Source organism: Hemicordylus capensis, chromosome 4 (assembly GCF_027244095.1).
Source record: "Hemicordylus capensis ecotype Gifberg chromosome 4, rHemCap1.1.pri, whole genome shotgun sequence".
Lineage (NCBI taxonomy): Eukaryota > Metazoa > Chordata > Lepidosauria > Squamata > Cordylidae > Hemicordylus > Hemicordylus capensis.
In genome coordinates, this window is record NC_069660.1 from 8,828,024 (window position 1) to 8,848,673 (window position 20,650).

Sequence of the window (20,650 nt, forward strand, 5' to 3'; positions counted from 1 at the left end):
GCTTGTATATTATTTTCTATGCCATTTTTAAAGTGGCCATTTCCCCCTCAATTACACTAGGGGCCCTCAAGCTACTCAGTGAGTCTGGAATCATGGCCTCCATAATATCAACAAGAAAATCCTTCCTGATAGGTAATTCCACACCTGATTTACCTTCATTGTGTTCTTAGTGCATTAGAATGGTTAATCTGCAGAAGTCACTCTTGAGTACACACAGTTATGACCCTATAGCTGAATAAACATTCTTATGTTTGCTGCTTGTTGCAAAAGCCCTACTGATTTTGTGTGTTGTGTCCCCACAGTGTGTTGCGCACAATGCTCTGGAGTGTGCCCGGGCAATCTATGCTTATGCCTTACAAGTTTTCCCCAGCAAGAAAAGCGTCTGGTTGCGAGCAGCCTATTTTGAAAAGAATCATGGAACCAGGTAAACTTTAACTTTTTAAAGTTCCACTTGTTGCTTGAAAAAATCCTATCGTGGATGAGGTATGCTTTTGCATAGTTCTTTTGTTTCAGTAAGGCTTATGCAGGAGAGGTTCTGGTAGATTGTGCTCAGTGGCATAGCACTAGGCTTCCTGAGTGATCTCATTAAATAAAGTGCTGCCTTAGACACATCCAGCACAGAACCATCTGTGGCAGCAGCAGTCAGCTGACCTGTAATGTGGGGCCATTTTTATTTGTAAAATTAAGTACTGGTATGAGATTGAGATTTATTTTGCAGCACACTGGCTGACATCCTGGCTAAATTTACTAGAGGAAGACCTATTTGAAATTCAGTAGCCCATTTGAGTAAATGCCAAGTAGTGTAATTGAGTCAGGATGTCAGCTGCTGTTTCTGAAAGTGTGCAGGTGCCCTGTCCTTTCATTATATAGAATGAAATATTAAAGTAATTGGAACTACCCTTCCATTCTCCTGGTAAGGTCCGTGAGTTTAAGAGAATCCCAAATTTGGTTTGTGTGTTTGTGGATGGAGGGGAGGTGTCACTCTGCGGCATCATGTGCTAAGTAAAAAATCTGAAAGGTGCTTATTGGCACACTTATGTCCTATTTATTTATTTAGGAATTTATACTCGCAGCTTACAAAAATTAAAATAGTATGAAAAATACAAGACAACAAAATAGTAAAAACAGCTTTTCCACAATATAAAAGCAACAGGCAGTAAAAACAAGGCCACACACTTTATATAAAAGCTCAAAGAAGGCATGCTGGAAAGAAATCCCTTTAATTGGTGCCTGAAGGGAGTGTCCAGGTTTCCGAGCGGGGTGGGTGGGTGGAGTTCCAGAGGGCAGGGGCCACTACAGAGAAGGCCTGACCATATGTCACCAATAGTTGAACCTGGGATGTCCAGGAGAGCCTCTGTAAAGGATCTTCTGTGCTGAGCAGATTCACATGGGAGTAGGCAGTTCTTCAGGTCACTAGACCCCAAATGATTTAAGGCTTTAAGGGCAATAACATCACCTAGAAATGCACGGATAACTAGCACAGCTGATATACTCAATATGATCCAGTAGTCTTGATGCACACTGGGACCCTTGCTGCCAAATTCTGTACCAGCTGTAGTTCCTGAAGGCTCTTCAAGGGCTGCCCTATCTAGAACACTTGACAGTAGTCTAAACATGAAGTGACAGGTCACTGTGGCAAGATCCCCATGATCCAGGTGTGGATGCAGCTGTAATGCCAGCTGAAACTGGGCAGAAGTGCCTCTGACCACAGCTGGATGCTTCTTGGGGATCCAGAAGCCAACCTTGTGTTCACGAACACTCCCAGACCGAACCTGCACTTTCAAGGGGTGTCATGTTCCATCCAAAACAGGCTGACAACTCTCTCTCATATAAGTGGATCCTCTAACCAAGAGAGCATGTCTTGAAGGGATTTTATTTCAGTTTATGACATCCAACTTGGGGCTCATGTGAACAGTCTTCCAGAACACTCAAGCTGTCCAGTGGTTTCTGCTTTTTGCTTCTCTAATGAACTGCTTTGCAGAGTGTGAGGGGTGGGAAGTGGGATTTGCAGTGGCATAGAATTTTTTTTACTTCTCCATGATTCAAAGTTTATGACACTGGACTCTACACTGATAATGCTAGCTAAAATTAGCTGATAGTAGCCAAACTGTACAGAAGCTCAGCTGATGCTCTTTCTTTCAGGGAATCCTTGGAGGCTCTCCTTCAGAGGGCTGTGGCTCACTGCCCCAAAGCTGAAGTCCTCTGGCTCATGGGAGCCAAGTCTAAATGGCTTGCTGGAGACGTACCAGCTGCAAGGAGTATCTTAGCTTTGGCTTTCCAGGTGAGCAGGTGTTTCTCTGCACGCTTTCATTGCCCCAAGGCGGAGAAGCTTTCCTGTCTTGGGGCATCCTATTTTACTCGGCAGTAGCAAAATGCAGTAGGATCACCTCAGCTGAATCTTCCTAATCATAATCTGTCATCTGCCTTCCATATGTAAATGCATCTATTTGTCCGGACTTCTTTATTTAACATTTTTGGCATTTGGTCACAAACCTCTTGGAAAAAAGCATCATGTAGTCATTCGGGGTGGCTGTTTTCCTGTTCCAAACAGAGGATTGCCTTTTCTAAACAAAGCATTGCTTTGGCAGATTTCATTGATAAGTAACCAATTAAAGTACTTTATCGTGCCCAATTTATACCTTCTGCAATTAAGTTATTTTTTAGCTAAAACTTCCATGTAGTTACTCTATGGAGCACATATCAGACTGCTAAAAAATTCGGTAAATTAGAAGCCCTTCAATCCAAATGTTTAAGCAGTATCTTTCCGGCAGCACGATGTGTGCCCAATGCGGCACTTGTCTGGAAGCAGGGATTTCCAAAATTGAGACACAGCAATGGCTAAGTATCTTTGATCCATGGTTAAAATTGAATTTCCATCCTTCATATCTGGCTGCACTAGTACTCACAGATGGTTTTCAGTCTTATTGGAAACAAGCTGTGGAGAAGAAATTGTTGTACCATTGGCTATCCACAGGTTATTTAAAATCTATGGATTTCTCAAAAGCCAAGTTGGTAGTTAAGCAACCTGTATTAGATATGGAGAAGCAGTTAGAGCTTAGTCATATCCCTAGAGGTGTTATCTTGGGAATCCCAAGATGTCATTAATAAACCAGCTAGATATCTTGGTATAATAAGTGTTCCTAAGTATAGTAAAGTTCTAACCCTAGCTTGTCTCAACATGCTTCAAACAGCAGTCCTAGAAAGACAGTTATCTTTAGAGACTTTGCCCCTGTAACAGTGGGAGTATAGAAACAACTGCACATGTACTGCTATATTGTAATTTTATAGGGCTATTCATGATTACTTTGTTACTCTTCATAAAAGTATTTCTGGGGCATTCAGATTTTTTAAATCTAAATTTGCTTTTAGCTGATACATCTGATGAAACTTCTTTAAATGCTGCCAAGTTTTATTCAATAGCTGGGAAAGTTTGTCAGAAGCTGGTAGCTTCATCAGTTTAAATTTTTAGTTTGAGCTGTGGTGGTGTTATGAGTTAAACCTCTAACTCTAACTGTATTATGGATTTAAAATGATTCTCCCTCCACCCCCCTTACTGGGATATTGTATAATTTTGTTTTATGTTTGACTTTCTGCTTTCTGATCAGTGATCAAAATAAACCATTCATTCATTCATTCATTCATTCATTCATTCATTCATTCAAGCACTTTACAAAAAATAACGTTTTGAGGCTTGCTGATGAAAACTGTAAGAATAAACAAGAAATCAAATGTGTTGCTTATCTCAAGTGTTCCCATCATCCCCAGCCACAATGGTCTTTGATTGTGGGGGTTGTAGTCCAACATCATCTGGGAATCCACGTTTAAGAACCCCTGGCTTATGTAAAGAGATGACTAGAGATAGTTTCCAGCAGATGTTTTGGGCACTGATCATTCTTTCACAGTGGCCACTTTCACTACCCACAAATTCCCAGGGGTGTAGCTGCAATTGAACAAGCGGGTAGAAATGTCCCTGGGCCCCTGAGGGAGGGAAGTCCACCTACTGAATGACAGATTGCTCTTTACTCTTCTTGCACCTCTCTGAAGCGGGCAAGGGAGCCATCTTCACTTTTTGTCCCAGGATCCACTTTTAACTTTGCTGAGCCCTTGTAAATTCCTGTGGTGTTGATTTGTGGTACATCACTAATGGTGGAGAAGAGGACCACCAGGTCTCTCCCCCCCCCCACCCCAACACACACACACACATTCACTCACTCACTCACTCACTGGAAAAGTGTTGGAAAAGATGGATGTTTGTTCCAAGCAAGTGGCTATTTACAAGCCTGTGCCAGTACTCGCTTCTGTGTATTTGGGTGCTGTAGGAGAGTCTGCACCTCCAGCAAGGGAATTTAGATGCTGTGGTGTTATCTGGGCAAAAAAATAGTGATGAGCAGTAATGCCCCTCTCAGCTTGCTTACAGGCCAGATGATTTAATTTAATCAGTTGTAGTTTGAGGGAGTAGGATATGAATTATGACACTATTTTTTCTGATCACATGCCACATAACAAGCTTTTAAAGGAAAGCAGTGGAGACAAAATGGCAATCTTAGTGTGACTTTGGGAAGCAACCAAAGAGCTGGCCTTTGAGATGATGCAGTCCCTGTCAAAGGCACTTAGAATCTGAAACAGGCAGGTAATAGAAGGATAACTTGAGGGATTAGGACTTACAGGGGAATATGTCTCCTGGTCAAAGGTTTATTATTCTCGGCTGGTGTAGGAGGTCACCCAACGTGGGATTACATCCCCCCACATGCTCCAGAAGGCAGGAAGTAGAAATACTTGAAGACCCTTAACCCATTGCATGTGGGCGGATCCCTTCAGTTCTACTTCCTGCCTTAGCTCCAGAGGACACACTTGTGTGACTCGCTTCATGGTCTTCAGTTTTCCTCTATCTATTGGGGTTACCTCTTCTTACACTTTAATCTCCGTTTTGTGTTTTTTCCTTTCTGTTTAGTCTTGCTACTGCTCTATCCTTAAAAAAAGAAGAATTAATTAATTAATTACCATTTGTCTGTCCCGCCTTCTCTGTCTCTCCGCAACCCTATTTTCTCTTCTTTTGGTGGTAGTCCTTTACTAGATGGCCAATAGTAAGGGATTGGGCCTGCTCGCATTTAGAGGGCATTCGGCCCGTCAAAGACTCTTCCCGCCAAATCAGAAGAATGGCGCAAAAGGCCCGGACAAAATGGTGGCCATTAGGGGGAGTCTTGCTGGCACCACCAGGTCACAGCGGCTCTCCCCCCAGCCTGATAGTCGCAATCAGGATGCTTGCGGAGACCCCAGGCACGAAGATTGCCGGCAGACAGCCCCGCCGAAGAGCAAAAAGCAAACGAAAAAATGGCACGCTGACAGGGAGCGCTCATCGGGCGTTTCAAAGCGCTGCAAGTGGGCGAAGCGGCCGGGGAGGAGGCGGCTTCACTATCGCCACCCCTCTTGTTGCCGGCAGTCAGACCTCTGTCTGGGGAACTTGCGGGCGGACCGCAAGGACGTGCCAGCATTCGCCTAGTCCCAGGCGTCTGGAACCAGCGGAGGAGGAAACAGCCCGGAGCGGAGGAGCGCACTCCGACTTGCAGAGGCAGCACAGAGGGGCCGATCCTGGTGAGACCGGGGCCCGCCCGGGGGAGTGGGGAGGAGGAGTCCCACTCCACTGATGGGAATTCCGCCTTTATTGCTGTTCCAGCCGGGGATCCGGCCACAGGCGGCTCAGGAGGCACTTTTCAGCCTGCATTGCTGAGAGGCTGGATTGAAGAGGCTGTGCAAAAATCAGTGGATGCCGCCCTCAAAGGTCGCCCTAGCGCCAGGGAGCGGAGTAGAAGGAGGGATAGCTTGTCTTTGGATTCTCGAGATGTGTCTCCTTTGCATAAATGACTCAGGCGCTCTATGAGGGTGACCCTCTGCTCCGGTAGGGACCTTCACTCGTCGGGGGAGGAGTCCCCAGACCACTTTCATTTGAGGGGCTCCAAATCTGGCTCCGTTCAGGGGGACAAGGACCTGGGGTTGTCGTCTTCATGTGAAGAAGGTGAAATCCCCGATGATCAGGGGACAGGAGTACAAAATCAAAGGCTGTCCCTGGTGGAGGATGCTCAGCCCATTATTAATCAATCTCTCCTGGCTCTAGGTCTAAAAGCTGTTGTTATTGAGGAGGATACTCCAGTGTCCAAAGGGGCTCTGGTGCTTCCTCAGTCTAAGACTCCCTCTCATAGGGCTGTCATGCCAGAGGGGTTTACCTCCTCCATTAAGGAGGAATGGGCTTCTATTTCTGCGGCTAAGCGTGCAACAGCGTCTGCTTCTAAATTGTACAATTTTGAGGAGGAGACTTTTAATTTGTTAAGGGTTCCTCTGTCAGACGCGTCCTTGGAGCCCTCCTTAGTGGTGTGGTAGTCCCTAAGGATGGGGACTCCACTTTCAAGGACCAGGCAGATAAAAAAGCTGAGGCTGCCTTGCATAGGGCACATGAATCTTCTGCCATGGCTATTAGAGCTGATACCACAGCTTGGTTAGTTTCTAGGGCCTCTGTGCTGTGGATTGACGAGCTTCTTAATGACCCCCCTACTGATCAAGCTCAGATGCACCGCAAGCTCCTCTGTTTACAAAGAGCAGCCGCCCTCGCGGCAGATGCTACTTTTGACAGTGTGCGTTTCTCGGCTAGAGCAGTGAGCGCAGGGGTGTTGGCCAGGCGTAATATTTGGCTTAAATATTGGAAGGTGGACAACACTTCCAAGGCTAACCTGGCATCTGTACCCTATGTGGGTGGTAAGCTTTTTGGGGATGATGCCCTCAAGGAAGTCTTGATTGAAACTAAGGATAAGAGAAAGACACTGCCGTCCGCACAGCGTAAGGAGGAGAAGGTTTTTACATTCAGGGCTTTTAGGCCACAATTCAGACAACGGGACTCATGCCGGTCTTATAGATCTCAGTGAAACAGGTCCAGAGGGCAAGGGAAGCAGTTCTTTCCTTCCCAGGGTCGGCAGACATTAATCTCTCAGGCTCGTGGTCCCAAACAGCAGTCCTGACAACCAGGGCTGCAAGGTGGGAGCACGTCTCTTGGAATTCTGGCCCGTTTGGAGAGAGTCCATCGAAGATTGTGGGTTCTATCCATAGTAAGGGTAGGTTACAGAGTGGAGCTCTCCAGTCCTCCCGGGAACAGGTTCCTCCTCACGCCTATGTCAAGAAATGCTGCAAAGCACAAGGGTCTGCTCTCTGCAATTCAACACCTGGTGGACATAGGAGCTGTTGAGGAGGTGCCTTTGGTCCAGAGGGGTCTGGGCGTCTACTCTGTGATCTTCACGGTGCCGAAGAAGTACGGCACCGCAAGGGCGGTCTTGAATCTGCGCCCGGTCAACAGGTTCGTGATAAAAAAGAGATTCAGAATGGAGACTCTGCGCACCATTTCAGAAGCGTTACAAGCCTTCAGGACGCATATCTGCATGTTCCGATCCACCCGCTAAGTCGCCAGCTGCTTTGTTTCTGTTACAGGGGCAGGCATTTCCAATATCGCGCGCTGCCGTTCGGTCTGTCCTCAGCCCCCAGGGTCTTTACGAAGGTGTTGAGTCTCTGGTGGCCATTCTTCGCACAGAGGGCATCCACCTTTATTGTTACCTGGACAATCTTTTGATTCGAGCGAGATCGGCGGCAGCTGTGGAGACGGCGCTGTCCAGGATGATGTCCCTGCTGCGGGAGCACGGTTTCCTGATAAACATGGGCAAGAGCCACTTGGTACCATCATTGCGACTTTGACACCTGGGGGTGGTCATGGATACGACGGTGTGCAGGTTGTTCCTCCCGCAGGACAGGATGGCGGTTCTCGTGTCCTTAGCTTACAAGGTCTCGAGCAGCACGTCTTTCAGCGTTCTGAAGCTTACTCAGGCTCATGGTGGCGGCCATGGATTCCGTGCCTTGGGCCAGACTTCATCTTTGCCAACTGCAATGGGCACTTCTGCCTTTCCAGCGCAGGATCGCTTTCAAGCGTGACAAGAAGGTCCCTATTTCAGGGGGCATGAGGGAGTCTACTGCATGGTAGACCATTTGGAAAAACTAAGAGAAGGGAAAAAGGTTCGTGGAACCAAGGAGGATTTTGGTCACAACAGACGCCAGCTGTCGGGCTGGGGGGCGCACTGCCTTAACAGGTCTGCACAGGGGCTGTGGTCGGTGGAGGAGGCCCGCCACAGCATCAATTGGCTAGAACTGAGGGCGGTCTTCCTGGCTCTGAAGGCCTTCCTCCCAGCGGTCGAGGGGGGAAATGTGCTGGTGCGCACGGACAATATTTCTACCAAGGCGCACATAAATCGACAAGGGGGGACGAGATCCAAGTCTCTTCATCTGCAGGCGATGGAGCTCCTGTCTTGGGCGGAGCGGAACCTTCTTTCCATACTTGCCCATCATGTGAGCGGGATGTCCAGTGTTCAGGTGGATTGGCTAAGCCGTCAGGAAATCCAGCTGACAGAGTGGGGTCTTCACCCTGCAGTGTTCCAATGGGTGACTCAGAGGCTAGGCAGGCCACGGATAGACCTCTTCGCATCTCAGCAGAACACCAAGCTGCGGAGGTTTTATTTGCGATTTCCAACCAGGGGAGCGGAGGCCACGGATGCTCTGTTGGTGCACTGGCCTCCGTATCTTCTGTATGCTTTTCCTCCAGTGCCCTTACTCTCTTGTTGTCTAAGGAAGTGCGAGAATCACGGGCATCGCTGATACTGATCGCTCCCTATTGGCCCAGGAGACCGTGGTTCTCCGAGATCGACGACCTTGCGGTAGAAAAGCCTCTCAGACTCCCGGCACGTCCAGATCTACTGCAGCAGGGGCCTATCTTTTATCCGGAACTGGAGTGGTTGCAGTTGACTGCGTGGAAGCTGAGAGGGCTATGTTGAAGAAGGAAAGGCTGTCAGGTGTTGTTCAGACCATTCTCTCTTCCAGGAAAGCCTCCACCAACAAAATTTATCAGTCGACATGGCATAGTTTTCTGCATTGGGCTTCCAGACGGTCCTTACAGCCGGGAAATTGCCGGCTACGTGAGTTACTGGACTTCCTTCAAGATGGCCTCTCATTGGGTCTTAAGCCGAACACCCTTAGGAGACAGGCAGCGTGTTTGGTCCAGATGCTCTTTCCTCAGCGTAGGTCCTTCCAGGCAAAATATCCTTTGTTGAGAAAATTTCTGAGGGGAGCGGACCACCTGTCGCCTCCAGTATGCCACAGTTTTCCTTCATGGGATTTGCACGTGGTCTTAAGGGGGCTGCAGTTTCCTCCATTTGAGCCCCTCAGATCTATTTCGCTGCAGATGTTGTCTTGGGAGGTAGCGTCCCTGGTTGCCATCACTTCAGCTAGGAGGGTGTCGGAGTTGCAGGCTTTGTCAGTGAAGAGTGCATTTTTTCCAAGGACTTGATGAGACTCATTCCGGATCTGTCATTTGCACCTAAGGTGAATTCATATTTTCATAGAGCAGCAGATATTTACCTACCTTCGTTTTGTCCTGATCCTCGTTGTCAGTCAGAGAAAGAGTGGCACTGTGTGGACGCTCGTCGGGCTTTGTGGATATATATGGATAGGACGGAAGCTTTCCGCAGGTCCGATGCGTTGTTTGTGGCCTTCAAAGATTCTAAGAGGGGGTCCAAAGTGTCAGCAGCGATCATTGCCAGATGGGTCAAGGCTTGTATAGTGGAGTCTTACAAGGCACAGAAGCTTCCAGTGCCATCTCAGATCACGGCTCATTCAACAAGGTCGGCGGCTGCTTCGGCTGCTCTGTCTTCAGCAGTGTCGCTTGAGGAGATCTGTAAGGCAGCAACTTGGTCTTCTCCATTCACCTTTTCCAGACATTACAAGTTGGATGAGCACAATGCGGCCAGAGCTGCCTTTGGTCGGAGGGTCCTGCAGAGGGTCCTTCTGGGTTAACAGGTCCAGTCTTTCTATCTGTGTTTTCCCTCCCGTGGTTGGTGCTGTGGTATCTCCCCACGTTGGGTGACCTCCTACACCAGCCGAGAAAGGTACATTGGTACTCATCGTGAAGGTGTCTTCTGGCTGGTGTAGAAGAGGTCACCCAGGGCCCACCTGGGTTATTTCTCAATGGATCTCTGTACTGGAAAGGGGGGTATTTTGTGCCTTTTCCTTCCCTCATGTTTTCTGCCTAGTCTTACATCGGTTTGTTTGGCAGTTTGTTATTCATGTTATTGATGTTGTTTCTGAAGCTTGAGCTGTTTTAGATACTGAAGGGATCCGCCCACATGCAGTGGGTTAAGGGTCTTCAAGTATTTCTACTTCCTGCCTTCTGGAGCATGTGGGGGGATGTAATCCCACGTTGGGTGACCTCTACCTTCACGGTGAGTACCAATGTACCTTTTAACCAGCTAGGCTATTACAAGATGTCACGTCATTGCAAATAGATAAAGCCAGAATTCAATAATATCAATAAAGACAAGCAAGCAAGGTGCATATAGGCAATCTATATGCACATTGTAAAGACACGTGCATTTTGACAGCTAACGTTATTTGTTGCAGTACATTTTGTTTCTGTAGAGCTACAGCAAATCTTCCAACTCTGGAAGATCTATCTAGTGTAATGGCCTGTGTCCACACCCAATGAATAAAATATTGGTTATACTTCTGAATGCAGTGTGTTTATCTCAGGTCAATAATTTTAACACTGGAGCTGCCAAACTGTCCCAACAATGGTTCATTAAATTTCTCCCTGGCTTCAGTACAGATGGAGTACATAATAAGTGTTGTCAACCAACTAGGCTGCAAAACACAAAGCCATTGGTCTGAAGGGATCTTTCATGACATTGGGCATGCATAGTCTGGAATCTTCTGACTTGCCCCTGGTGGCGCAGTGGTAAAACTGCCGCCCTGTAACCAGAAGGTTACAACTTCGATCCTGACGAGGGGCTCAAGGTTGACTCAGCCTTCCATCCTTCCGAGGTCGGTAAAATGAGTACCCAGCATGTTGGGGGCAATATGCTAAATCATTGTAAACCGCTTAGAGAGCTCCGGCTATAGAGCGGTATATAAATGTAAGTGCTATTGCTATTGCTATTGCTATTGCCATTCACTTTATAGAGGATCAGGGTATTCAGAGAAAGCACTTGCCTGGAGCCAGTAGTTTGTTTTAAGGGTCCCAAGACAGGAGCCAGAACAAAGTGACAGTCTGGGAGGGGAGAGGGGTGGGGAGGGGAGAGGTTTTGCCCCATTACCATCCCTTTCAGTAATGGCAAGTGCCATCCATAGAGTTGCCTCCACTGCATCGTGGGTAGAGCAGGTTGGTGGTCCTCTCTTTGACCAATCAAGACAAAGAGATTTGAGTAGAGGGGTCTACAGAGAGGAGGTTGGCCTCCCTGTACCACTCTAGAGAGGCCTGCCTTATTGCTTGCTACCTATTACTTTGGATGATCCTTTTTTGTAAAACCTCTATCTGTCTCTTTATGTTTGATGTTGGTTCACTTGTGCCATTTTGGTTGTCTTTTCAACACTGCAGCTGGTCCATCAGAAATTGGCTGCCAACTTTGATTAAATTGGGAGCTGGTCTCCAGTCCCTAAGCTGGCAATAGAACTGTGAAATGCTAAGCTTTGTGGCATGTATTTAGTGAGCATGAGATGCTGCTTGTATTGGAGTGGATGGAGAACAGGACTCAGCCTGGAGTGGTTGATGGATGGTTGATTAAGCAGTCAAAATGAAGCAGATCTTAAATCAGATGCTACTTTTATGTACATTTTTTTTTCTGTTTCTTGGGCTTGCTAGGCCAACCCCAACAGTGAAGAGATTTGGCTGGCTGCAGTGAAGCTGGAATCTGAAAATAATGAATATGAAAGAGCAAGGAGGTTGTTGGCGAAGGCCCGTAGCAGTGCCCCAACAGCCAGGGTAAGTCTCATGGAGCTTTTTTCCACACTGAAATTGCTGCCTCCCAGATCCTAGTGAACATGTGATTCTGCTGCTTTGGACTGAGTCAGACCTTTTGGTCCGTCTGACCTAGAACTTCCAACTCTTGATGGATGGCAGCTCTCCAAGGTAAAGAGCCTTTCCCAGCCCCACACCATTAGGTTTCTTGGCTGCCAGGGATTGAACCTGGTGTTTTACTATATGCAAAATGGGAGCTCTGCCATACGCTGTGTATCTTGCCCAGTAATGACTACAGTCAGAGTTGTGCTGTAATTCGTTGAGAGAATAGACTCTGTAAATGCCCTGTTGCAGGTAGGTGACTGATGGGTGAAGCCAAGCCATGTTGTACACCAGGCATGGAGTGGCATTAGGGTGATGAAGCCCACGCTTGCCCTGGTGGTTCAATGATTGGATGTAGTGAGAAGGAAACCAGGCAGGCAGAAGCAAGCAGGCACAGAGGCAAGCATGGCCTTGGCCAAACAGAATGCTGCCTTCTGAACTTCGGAACAAGCAAATCAAGTTTTTCAGGTATTTGGGAGATTTGGTGATGTGCCTTGAACATTTGCAGATCAGGTGGTTGAATGGTGTCAGCTGTGGTTTGTCCTAATGAGGTGCAGCTCTGGTTTCCAGCACTCCAATTGCACCCATTTCTCCCACCCCCTGCATTAACGAGAGCTGCACTGCCTGAAGGCTGGCCATTCATCACGAAGAGCTCTGGAGGCACACAGGGGGATGATGCTGTAGATCAGTGGTAGAACATCTTCTTTGCATGGAGAAGGCCCCAGGTGCAATCCCTGATACCCCCAGGTAAGGCTGGGAAAGATGCCTGCCTGAAACCCTACAGACCTGCTGCAAGTCAGAGTAGGCAGTACTGAGCTAGCTGGATCAGGGGTCTGACTTGGTGTAAGGCAGCAGCTGACCATGTTCCTTAAGTGATGAAGTGGTCTTGTGAAGTTATCCCATCTGATCAGCTTTATACTTCACTATTTTCTGCTCGTTTAAACTACTTGTACCCTGCCTTTCTCTAATCCATTTCTTGAAACTAAATGTTTTTAGTGTGGTTTAGAATGGAGCAACATGCAAATCATCATTTATTTTAAAACTTTCCTACCTTTCACTCTCCAAGAATTGGAAGTGGCTTATAACAAATCTGAAATGAATAACTATAACTAAATAATTTAAAATATCTAAAAGAATATAAATCCATTTACAATCAATGGCCTAACACATTAAGAGACACACAAAGGTTTAACCACTGAAGGTCTTGCAAACTGAGCATTCCCCTGAATTGAAATGCACATGGTCATAGGAACATAGGAAGTTGCCATATACTGAGTCTTATCTAGCTCAGTATTGTCTACAGAGACTGGCAGCGGCTACTCCAAGGTTGCAGGCAGGAATCTCTCTCAACCCTATCTTGGAGAAGCCAGAGAGGGAACTCGGAACCTTCTGCTCTTCCCAGAATGGCTCCATTCCCTGAATATCCATTCAAGATATTCCCTGAGGGGAATATCTTACAGTGCTCACACTTCTAGTCTCCCATTCATATGCAACCAAGGTGGACCCTGCTTAGCTAAGGGGACAAGTCATGCTTGCTACCACCAGACCAGCTCTCCTCTGGAGGTGTTTGTTCGAAGCATTGTGTGATGTGTCAACATCTTCTAATGCAACAACATCTGGATGGGACATTCCTTTCTTTGAGCAATGTCACTGGGCAATGTCCTTGGGCTATTAGAACAATCGTTCTGGGTGTGGGCCATTATCTTCAAAAGCTGCGAGGGCTTTTGGAGATCCATGGTTCAGTCTTCCACAACACATCTCTTTTGCCCTGAGACTCCATCCTCTGAGGGGCATATCTTACAGGTCCTGCTAGCTGCTCCTGGGATTGTGTTTTTACAGGTCTTCATGAAGTCTGTCAAACTCGAGTGGGTGCTCGGGAACATCGCTGCCGCTCAGGAACTTTGTGAGGAAGCCCTGAGGCACTATGAAGATTTCCCCAAGCTGTGGATGATGAAAGGACAGATAGAGGAGCAAGAAGAACTGATCGAAAGAGCTCGAGAGGCCTACAACCAAGGCGTAAGGAGAAAGCCCATTCTCCATCTGGGGCTTGACTGGCATTTGGTAGATTTTGAGGGATGGAGGGTGAAACTCACTGGCATCAGCCATGCTCCTCCTGCTCACCATCAACTGGCAATCACTTTTGTTGTTGTTGTTGTTTTAAAATCAGTCCCCTAGAAGCACCATGTGGTGATATAGTCTGCCTGTGCAGTTGTTCGACTCTGAAGGATTGAAGCCGAATAAATTGCGCTGCATGCCTGGCCCCCCGTGGTGGAGGCATCTTCTTCCACCCTCTTACATCCGTAGGGAGCGGCTTCTGCATGAGACTGGGGAGGGCTGTTAAAAGGGGTGAGGGGTGTAGCTCTGGTGACATAGTGGGCGGAGGGAGACGGTCCTTCAAGGAACTCTGTTCCAAGCCCATCTGGGTATTTGAAGGTAACAACCAGCACTTTTGAATTATGTTTGGAAAGACACTGGCAGCCAGTGCAACTGATACAGCAAAGGGTAAGTTTTACAGGGGTGTCTTTGCAAAGGATGATAACTCTTACAGGGGTGCGTGTGTGTGAGCGCACGCACACGCGCGCACACACACGCACGCGCACAGGCTTGTGCTTGCTGTGCCCAGCTTCAGTTAGTTCTTCCTTTCCACAGCTGAAGAAATGCCCCAGCTCCATACCCCTTTGGCTCTTGCTGTCTAGGCTGGAAGAGAAGGTTGGCCAACTCACACGAGCCAGAGCCATCCTGGAGAAGTCTCGTTTAAAGAACCCAAAGAACCAAGACCTGTGGTAAGTAAGGAATTTCCTAGGGATTCGGAATTATTAGTGACACTTCCTTGGAAGCTCACAACTTTTTGCACCATTTTTCATGTGATGTTCTTGCCTCCTTCAGGCTGGAGTCGGTTCGATTAGAATACAGAGCTGGACTGAAGAACATCGCTAACACGCTGATGGCCAAGGCACTGCAGGAGTGTCCCAATTCTGGTAACAATTTGCCATTTTTCTTCTGCATGCAGGCTTTTGTGCAGGTTCTGAGTTTGTTTCCTTGTAAGCAAAGAGCTCAAATTTTGGCCAGATGGCAGCCTGCTCCCAAGAAAACAGGATAAACCTGCAGTTCATACTGTGTGTTCTCCCGTCACAATCTGCCTACCCTCAGTTCATATATATCTAGAAGTATTTCTTTGCACTCTGGGTGACAAAACAAAAATGTGATGAGAACAGTCCCCCATTGATTCCTGAAATTAAATAGGCCTTAGGCAATCCAGGCTGTGAAACTCGGCATTGGAGGAATATTGTGGTGGTGTATGAAGAATACTGATAGACAGCATCATTGGTTTAAAAAGTTAATCGAATGCGGCTCCCAGCTTCTGATGGTCAGGTAGGTTGGGGATCATACGAAGTTCAGAAGCACGACACAAGAAAATTGGGCTTGAAGGAGAATAGCAGTCACACCACAGAACTCAGAGGGTGACATCTGTAAGAAGCAGGTCTTTTTGTTGACAAAGGAAACAGGTGCTTCCTTTGGGATGTTTTTCAAAACAGATGCATTGTACAAAGACCCCGGCCCTCTTCAGATTTTCAAGCGCAAGCAGTGCTCACACTCGCAGCAGGGGAAACTGAGGATGTCGTCATCCTCTCCCCCACCCCCTGCATGCTGTCACTGATGTGGTCCATTACAGACTGAAGATTTCCTGATCTCATTACCCCGATGTGTTCATGCACTACCTTTCTCTTTCCCCACATACATTTCCCTTCCCTCCTTTTTTCAGCATTAACTATGGTGTAGCACTAGGTCTGCTTTAGGATTCTTGCTAACCATAGCTAGCTTTAAACTAGGGTTTGAAACTGATTTGCAACCCATAGTTTAAAGCCAAATACCATTAGCATTAACTTCAATGCAGGCATCCTGCTGAAAAGGGAAGGCGGCGGGGGGAGTTGGCACAAAAGAGAGAATGTGCTAATCTGTGCAGGTTAAGAGACCATTTGCTAAGACCTGGTGCAGAGTTAATGGGGAAACAGCTTTAAAAAAAGAAAAGAAAAGAAAAGAAATTTAAAGCTGTGGCTAGAATATATATTTGAAAAGATTCTTGCTTATAGAGCAATTTGTGCAGTGGCCAGACATAATTTAGTGCCTTTGTTTGGCAATAGCAACATATAATTTCATTGTAGGTGGTCTTCCATTATCCTCACATGCTGAATTTTATGCAGAATTTGGCAAAACAAAGTGTTTATAGATAAACACACAGCACAGATTTTAGCACTACTTGCTGCTAGTTGGGAATGGATCCCAGCCATGCTAATGGGACCTTTCTCATTTGTGCTCTGTATTGTACTCTGCACACACCTACTACGGTCTGCAGGCTCACCTCCCTGGCAGCATCTCCAGGAAGGGCTGGGAGAGACTCCTGCCTCTAACCTTGGAGAGCTACTGCCAGTCAGTGTAGAAAATACTGAATTAGATGGACCAGTGTTCTCACTCAGCATGGCAGCTTCCTGTGCTCTGATCTCTGTCATTGTTTGACCCTTCACCTTGTTTTTATAAGGAACACCACCACCACTACCATCATGTTTTTCTTTGCTCTGAATTCAAGTTATATACTTGTCCCACTTGAGTGTTTGTCTCACAAATGTTCTTGCAGCCTGCGAAAGCCTATGCCACAATGCATTTGACTGCCCTGAGCCTTTCTGGAAGGGCGGTATAAAATTGAATGAATGAATTTGATAGTCCTTAAACGGCCGCGGGGCTCTTTGAGGCACAGGGAAAGACTTCATCCTTTTTCCAAGCAGGTTTCTCTTGGGTTTCTGGCAGCCATAGAAAATATTGGTTGTATGTGGAACAGTTGTGCTCAAAACATACTGGACAGCATCCAGGAGAGTGGTGCTCTGTTGAAGGAAGAAAGGAGAGCTGTTCTCATGTAAGCATAACTCCTTCCTTTGATCAGGCCCCACTCTGACAGTACTCGGTTCAGTGGTGCAGCACTGCTCTGCTGAAGGTCTGGATGCCATCCAGTGGGCTTCCAAAGTTCTGCTTTGGTTTAGAAAATGAACAGAGCCATTAATTAAAAACTAAGAAACAGACCCACATGTCCTTGATTGTCTTTAACTGACTGCTCTGGATTTAACTCCCTTGGAGTTTCCCCCCCATCCCAGCTATGAAAGAAGAAAACTCTCTGAGGCAATCAGGAGTGGAATCCCATGGGCTTTCCTCAGTCTGTATGTACCACCTTGCCTGTCTTTCTGGTCCACGACTCTATGGCAGGTCTCTGCAGAGTCCCTTGTTCTGCTTCAAAACGCGTCAAACAGCTTCCAGATGGTGCATGTTTCACTTTCCTGATGCGTTCCTCCCTGGAGGGTTGTACTTCGTCTTGTTTGCTTATCTCTGAAGAGATGAGAGCTGATGGTTGACAGACACTCTGTGTGGGTCTATCTGCTGCAATTAAAATTCCACGCCCAATGACTTCCTTCTCAGTTGTCTGTGTGGTCCCAATTAATTGCTAGATTGTCCACAGCCAAGTGCCAGGAACAGCTTTGGTGCCAAGCTCCTGGGCTAAGCAGCCTCCTATGGAGAGAGTCCTCTCTTGTGAGGCGAGGGAAAGGCTCACAAGTGTTCAGGCCAGCCCGGGTCACTGGGGCGTACTTGTCTGCCCTTGAGTGTTAAGAAATACAGAGGAGGACTGCAAAATCTTCCCGTTGTAACAAGAGGTGGGGTGCTTAAAGCAGTCCCACCTCAGGGCCAAACTGTGTGTTACATGAAGCACTTGATTGGCCCGATGTGCTTAATCTCTCCTCCCCAAATAGTATCCATGGTGGTAGGAGTCTGGATCGGGACCATGGCACAAGGGTGGGGCACTTTAACCCTTTATCCCTGCCATGGTTGGTTATGGTCCCTATTATTCCCCCCTCTGTTTTCCCAGATGAGAGGACGGGTCGCTGCCATTGGTGCTAGTGGCAGCTTCCCTTCCGAGGCCAATAACAGCAAAGGGCGTCCCAGTCGGAACTGTGGGGGCAAAGCGTTAAGGGCCCCCTCCGTCAACACTGTGATGCTCTTGATCCGAACCAGGACCCATACAGCTTGTGCGCGTTCTGCTTCCTGTCGTGGGAGTCCATGTGAAAACCTCCCTTGCGCAGGACATGTTCTGCAGACCCCTGAGTTGGGAGTGCAGGGCGTAGCTTTTACCTCATGCCCCAAGGCACTGCTTTGCCAAACTGGATGATGTTGTTGCTGGGAGGGACAGTACGTCCTCTGCATGTCCATACCTGCAGAATCCCAAGTGGATTTTGCTCTTTGGCTTTGGATATCTGTTTCTTACAAGTTCTTAAATCCCACTTTTCCACTCTGCACTGTGCTCAAGGCAGCTCAATTAACACAATAAATTAGGATCCATAATAATAAAACCACTTTAAACGGCAAGAGGCGGGAGGGCGGACAGTAAAATTTAAAAATAGTATACTTGAAAGAAAAAAAAGTCAGACAGGGCAAAGGCTTGCTGAAATGAAAAGGTGTTCAAGAGGTGATGGAAGATCAGTAAAGGGTGTTGGGTGGATCTTCCTGGGCAAGATGTTCCACATCCTGCCTGCCACAACCACCAGCTGTGCTTCTGGCAGTGATGGGACATGCAAAAAGGCCTTTCTTGCTAACCCCTGTGGATAGGCAGGATCATGATCACCCCCCCCCCCGCCCCAACACAAACCAATCCTAGCTGTGCTGCCTGTGAGTGGGCAGAGTGCCTGCAGAGGCCCTGGTCTTCAGAGGCTTCGAAGTCACTACTAGCTAGGAGTCCACCTGTGCAGTATTACTGAGCAGCTACCCAGGAGCATGATGGTAGTGGGAAATCAGTTTTCAGCCACTCTGATTTGACTGTATAATCCAAATTACTGTATGGCTTTCAGTCTGTATATTTATTATGCTTGCCCTAATGGAACAGGGCGTATCTGTTTCTTCTGCAAGACCTAAGCCTGAAGAGTGCTGCTCTTGAAATTTTGATAACAGCAGCTGTGCATGAAAATTACTGCATTGGATAGGGAAGACTGATTTTGTGAAAGAGGCTTGGCCTGGCCTGGCCATCATGATGGTTGGGTTCTAGGGAACTAACTCGCTCAGTGCTGACTTGTAGGGATCTTGTGGTCAGAAGCAATCTTCCTGGAAGCCAGACCTCAGAGGAAGACCAAGAGTGTGGATGCCCTGAAGAAATGTGAGCACGATCCCCATGTGCTTCTGGCTGTGGCCAAGTGAGTAACAGAACCTCTTTATTATTCAGGGGAGATGGTCTAAATTTCAAAAGGCAGATAGCAGATTGGTACATCGTCCAGAACCCCAAGCTGTTCAGATTCTGTTATCACGTTTCTAATCCTCTGTGTGGGTTTTGTTGCATTTTCCTAAAGATTTTAGAGCTCAGAAGAAGCATTGAAGCAAGGACCCATAGGAGTTGAGCGCTTTATTCCCCCTTGCAGCCCAACCTCCACCACCCTTTGCTTCCCAAAACCTGTGCCCGTCACCCCTCCTTTCTTTTCCATATTCCTATCCCAGGAGAAAGCTTCCATCCCTCTTAAACAGCATTTTCCTTTCAAATCTAGAAAGCAATTTAGTTATCCCTTCCTGTGAGGGTCCAGATGTGTTCAGTATTATCAGGCACTGCTGTGGTTTTGATCTGGGAATCTCGGGGGGTCCTTAGGAAGCAGCACATGAGTAAAGGTGCACAAGCATCCCTGGAATGCAGCTTCCCCATGACCTTGAAGCTTCCCTGGTAACATGCAGCTGCCAGGGAGTCTTGGGTGTACTCTGTGGTGCACGTGTGCTGCTCAAATGAAGTGTGGCAGGACCCCACAGGCCCGGCTAGCATTGCTCCACATGAATGGATTGTGTCACAAAACATGCCCCTGAATCCTCTGCAGTGTCTGGGGTCTGTTGCGGACATGCTGGCTCTTTGGCTCCTAATGCCAAAATGATTTCCTGAAGGTAGGAAGTTTGCAAAGTTTTAAAACTGCATCATGTGGCCAGTAGGAGGAGCTTTCCTAGTTGGTTCCAAAGGACCTAAAGCTCGTGGAGCCACCTAGTCCCACAATGTGGATGGCGGTTCCCATGTCTGAGGGATTTTGAGTTAAGTCAAGGGTTTCAGTAGCACATGAATTCCTCAGTAGGGATGTGCATGGAACCGGCTTGGAGGCCCTTTATGGGCCTCTGAACCGGTTCGAAGAACTGCCGGTTCGAGGGAAGGTGCACTTACCCCTCCCGCCACTTTCTCCCCACTGGCATCCGTTTTTGTAACAGCTAATTGGGGCGGCAGCGTACCTCTCAGCTGCCCCATTGCCCCCGTTTGCGGGATTGCTGGAAGTTCCAGACGTGCCTGCTCATGCTGGATGCACAGGTGCATCTGGAACTTCCGTTCAACAGGGGGCAGTGGGGCGGGAGGGAGGTACGCTGCTGCCCCGATTAGCTGTTACAAAAATGGACACCGGTGAGGGGAAAGCGGCGGGAGGGGTAAGTGCACCCTCCCCAGCTCTTAAAGCAGAACCCCCACCGCCTTCGAGCCTCCCCGCTGCAGTTCCGTGCACCTCCCTATTCCTCAGCGCAGGGAAGGCAGGTGGTTTGCAAATCTCTCACCTGAAACCACTGCCATAGGCTGTAACTGCAGGCATTTCCAACCATAACTGCTTGGCCAAGTGACCAGTGTCCTGGCCTCTTTATGATGCCACTCTCAATAGTGAACAAGTTTGTAAAGAACCTTGGCGAACAGTATCCGAG

The 20,650-nt window shown here is 47.7% G+C and overlaps 1 protein-coding gene across 2 annotated transcripts in view; it reads left to right on the forward strand.

Moving 5' to 3' along the window:
• The window catches only part of PRPF6 (pre-mRNA processing factor 6), a 48,824-nt gene that overhangs the window by 24,272 nt on the left and 3,902 nt on the right, over positions 1–20,650 (forward strand). For both annotated transcript variants that reach the window (XR_008306231.1, XM_053246335.1), the window contains exons 13-19: positions 303–424; positions 2,143–2,281; positions 11,717–11,836; positions 13,754–13,930; positions 14,564–14,697; positions 14,801–14,892; positions 19,023–19,137. Coding sequence is in view for 1 of the 2 variants with exons in the window: in XM_053246335.1 (XP_053102310.1) it covers positions 303–424; positions 2,143–2,281; positions 11,717–11,836; positions 13,754–13,930; positions 14,564–14,697; positions 14,801–14,892; positions 19,023–19,137 (899 nt within the window). In the remaining variant the exon portion in view is untranslated. The remainder of the gene's footprint in view (positions 1–302; positions 425–2,142; positions 2,282–11,716; positions 11,837–13,753; positions 13,931–14,563; positions 14,698–14,800; positions 14,893–19,022; positions 19,138–20,650) is intronic.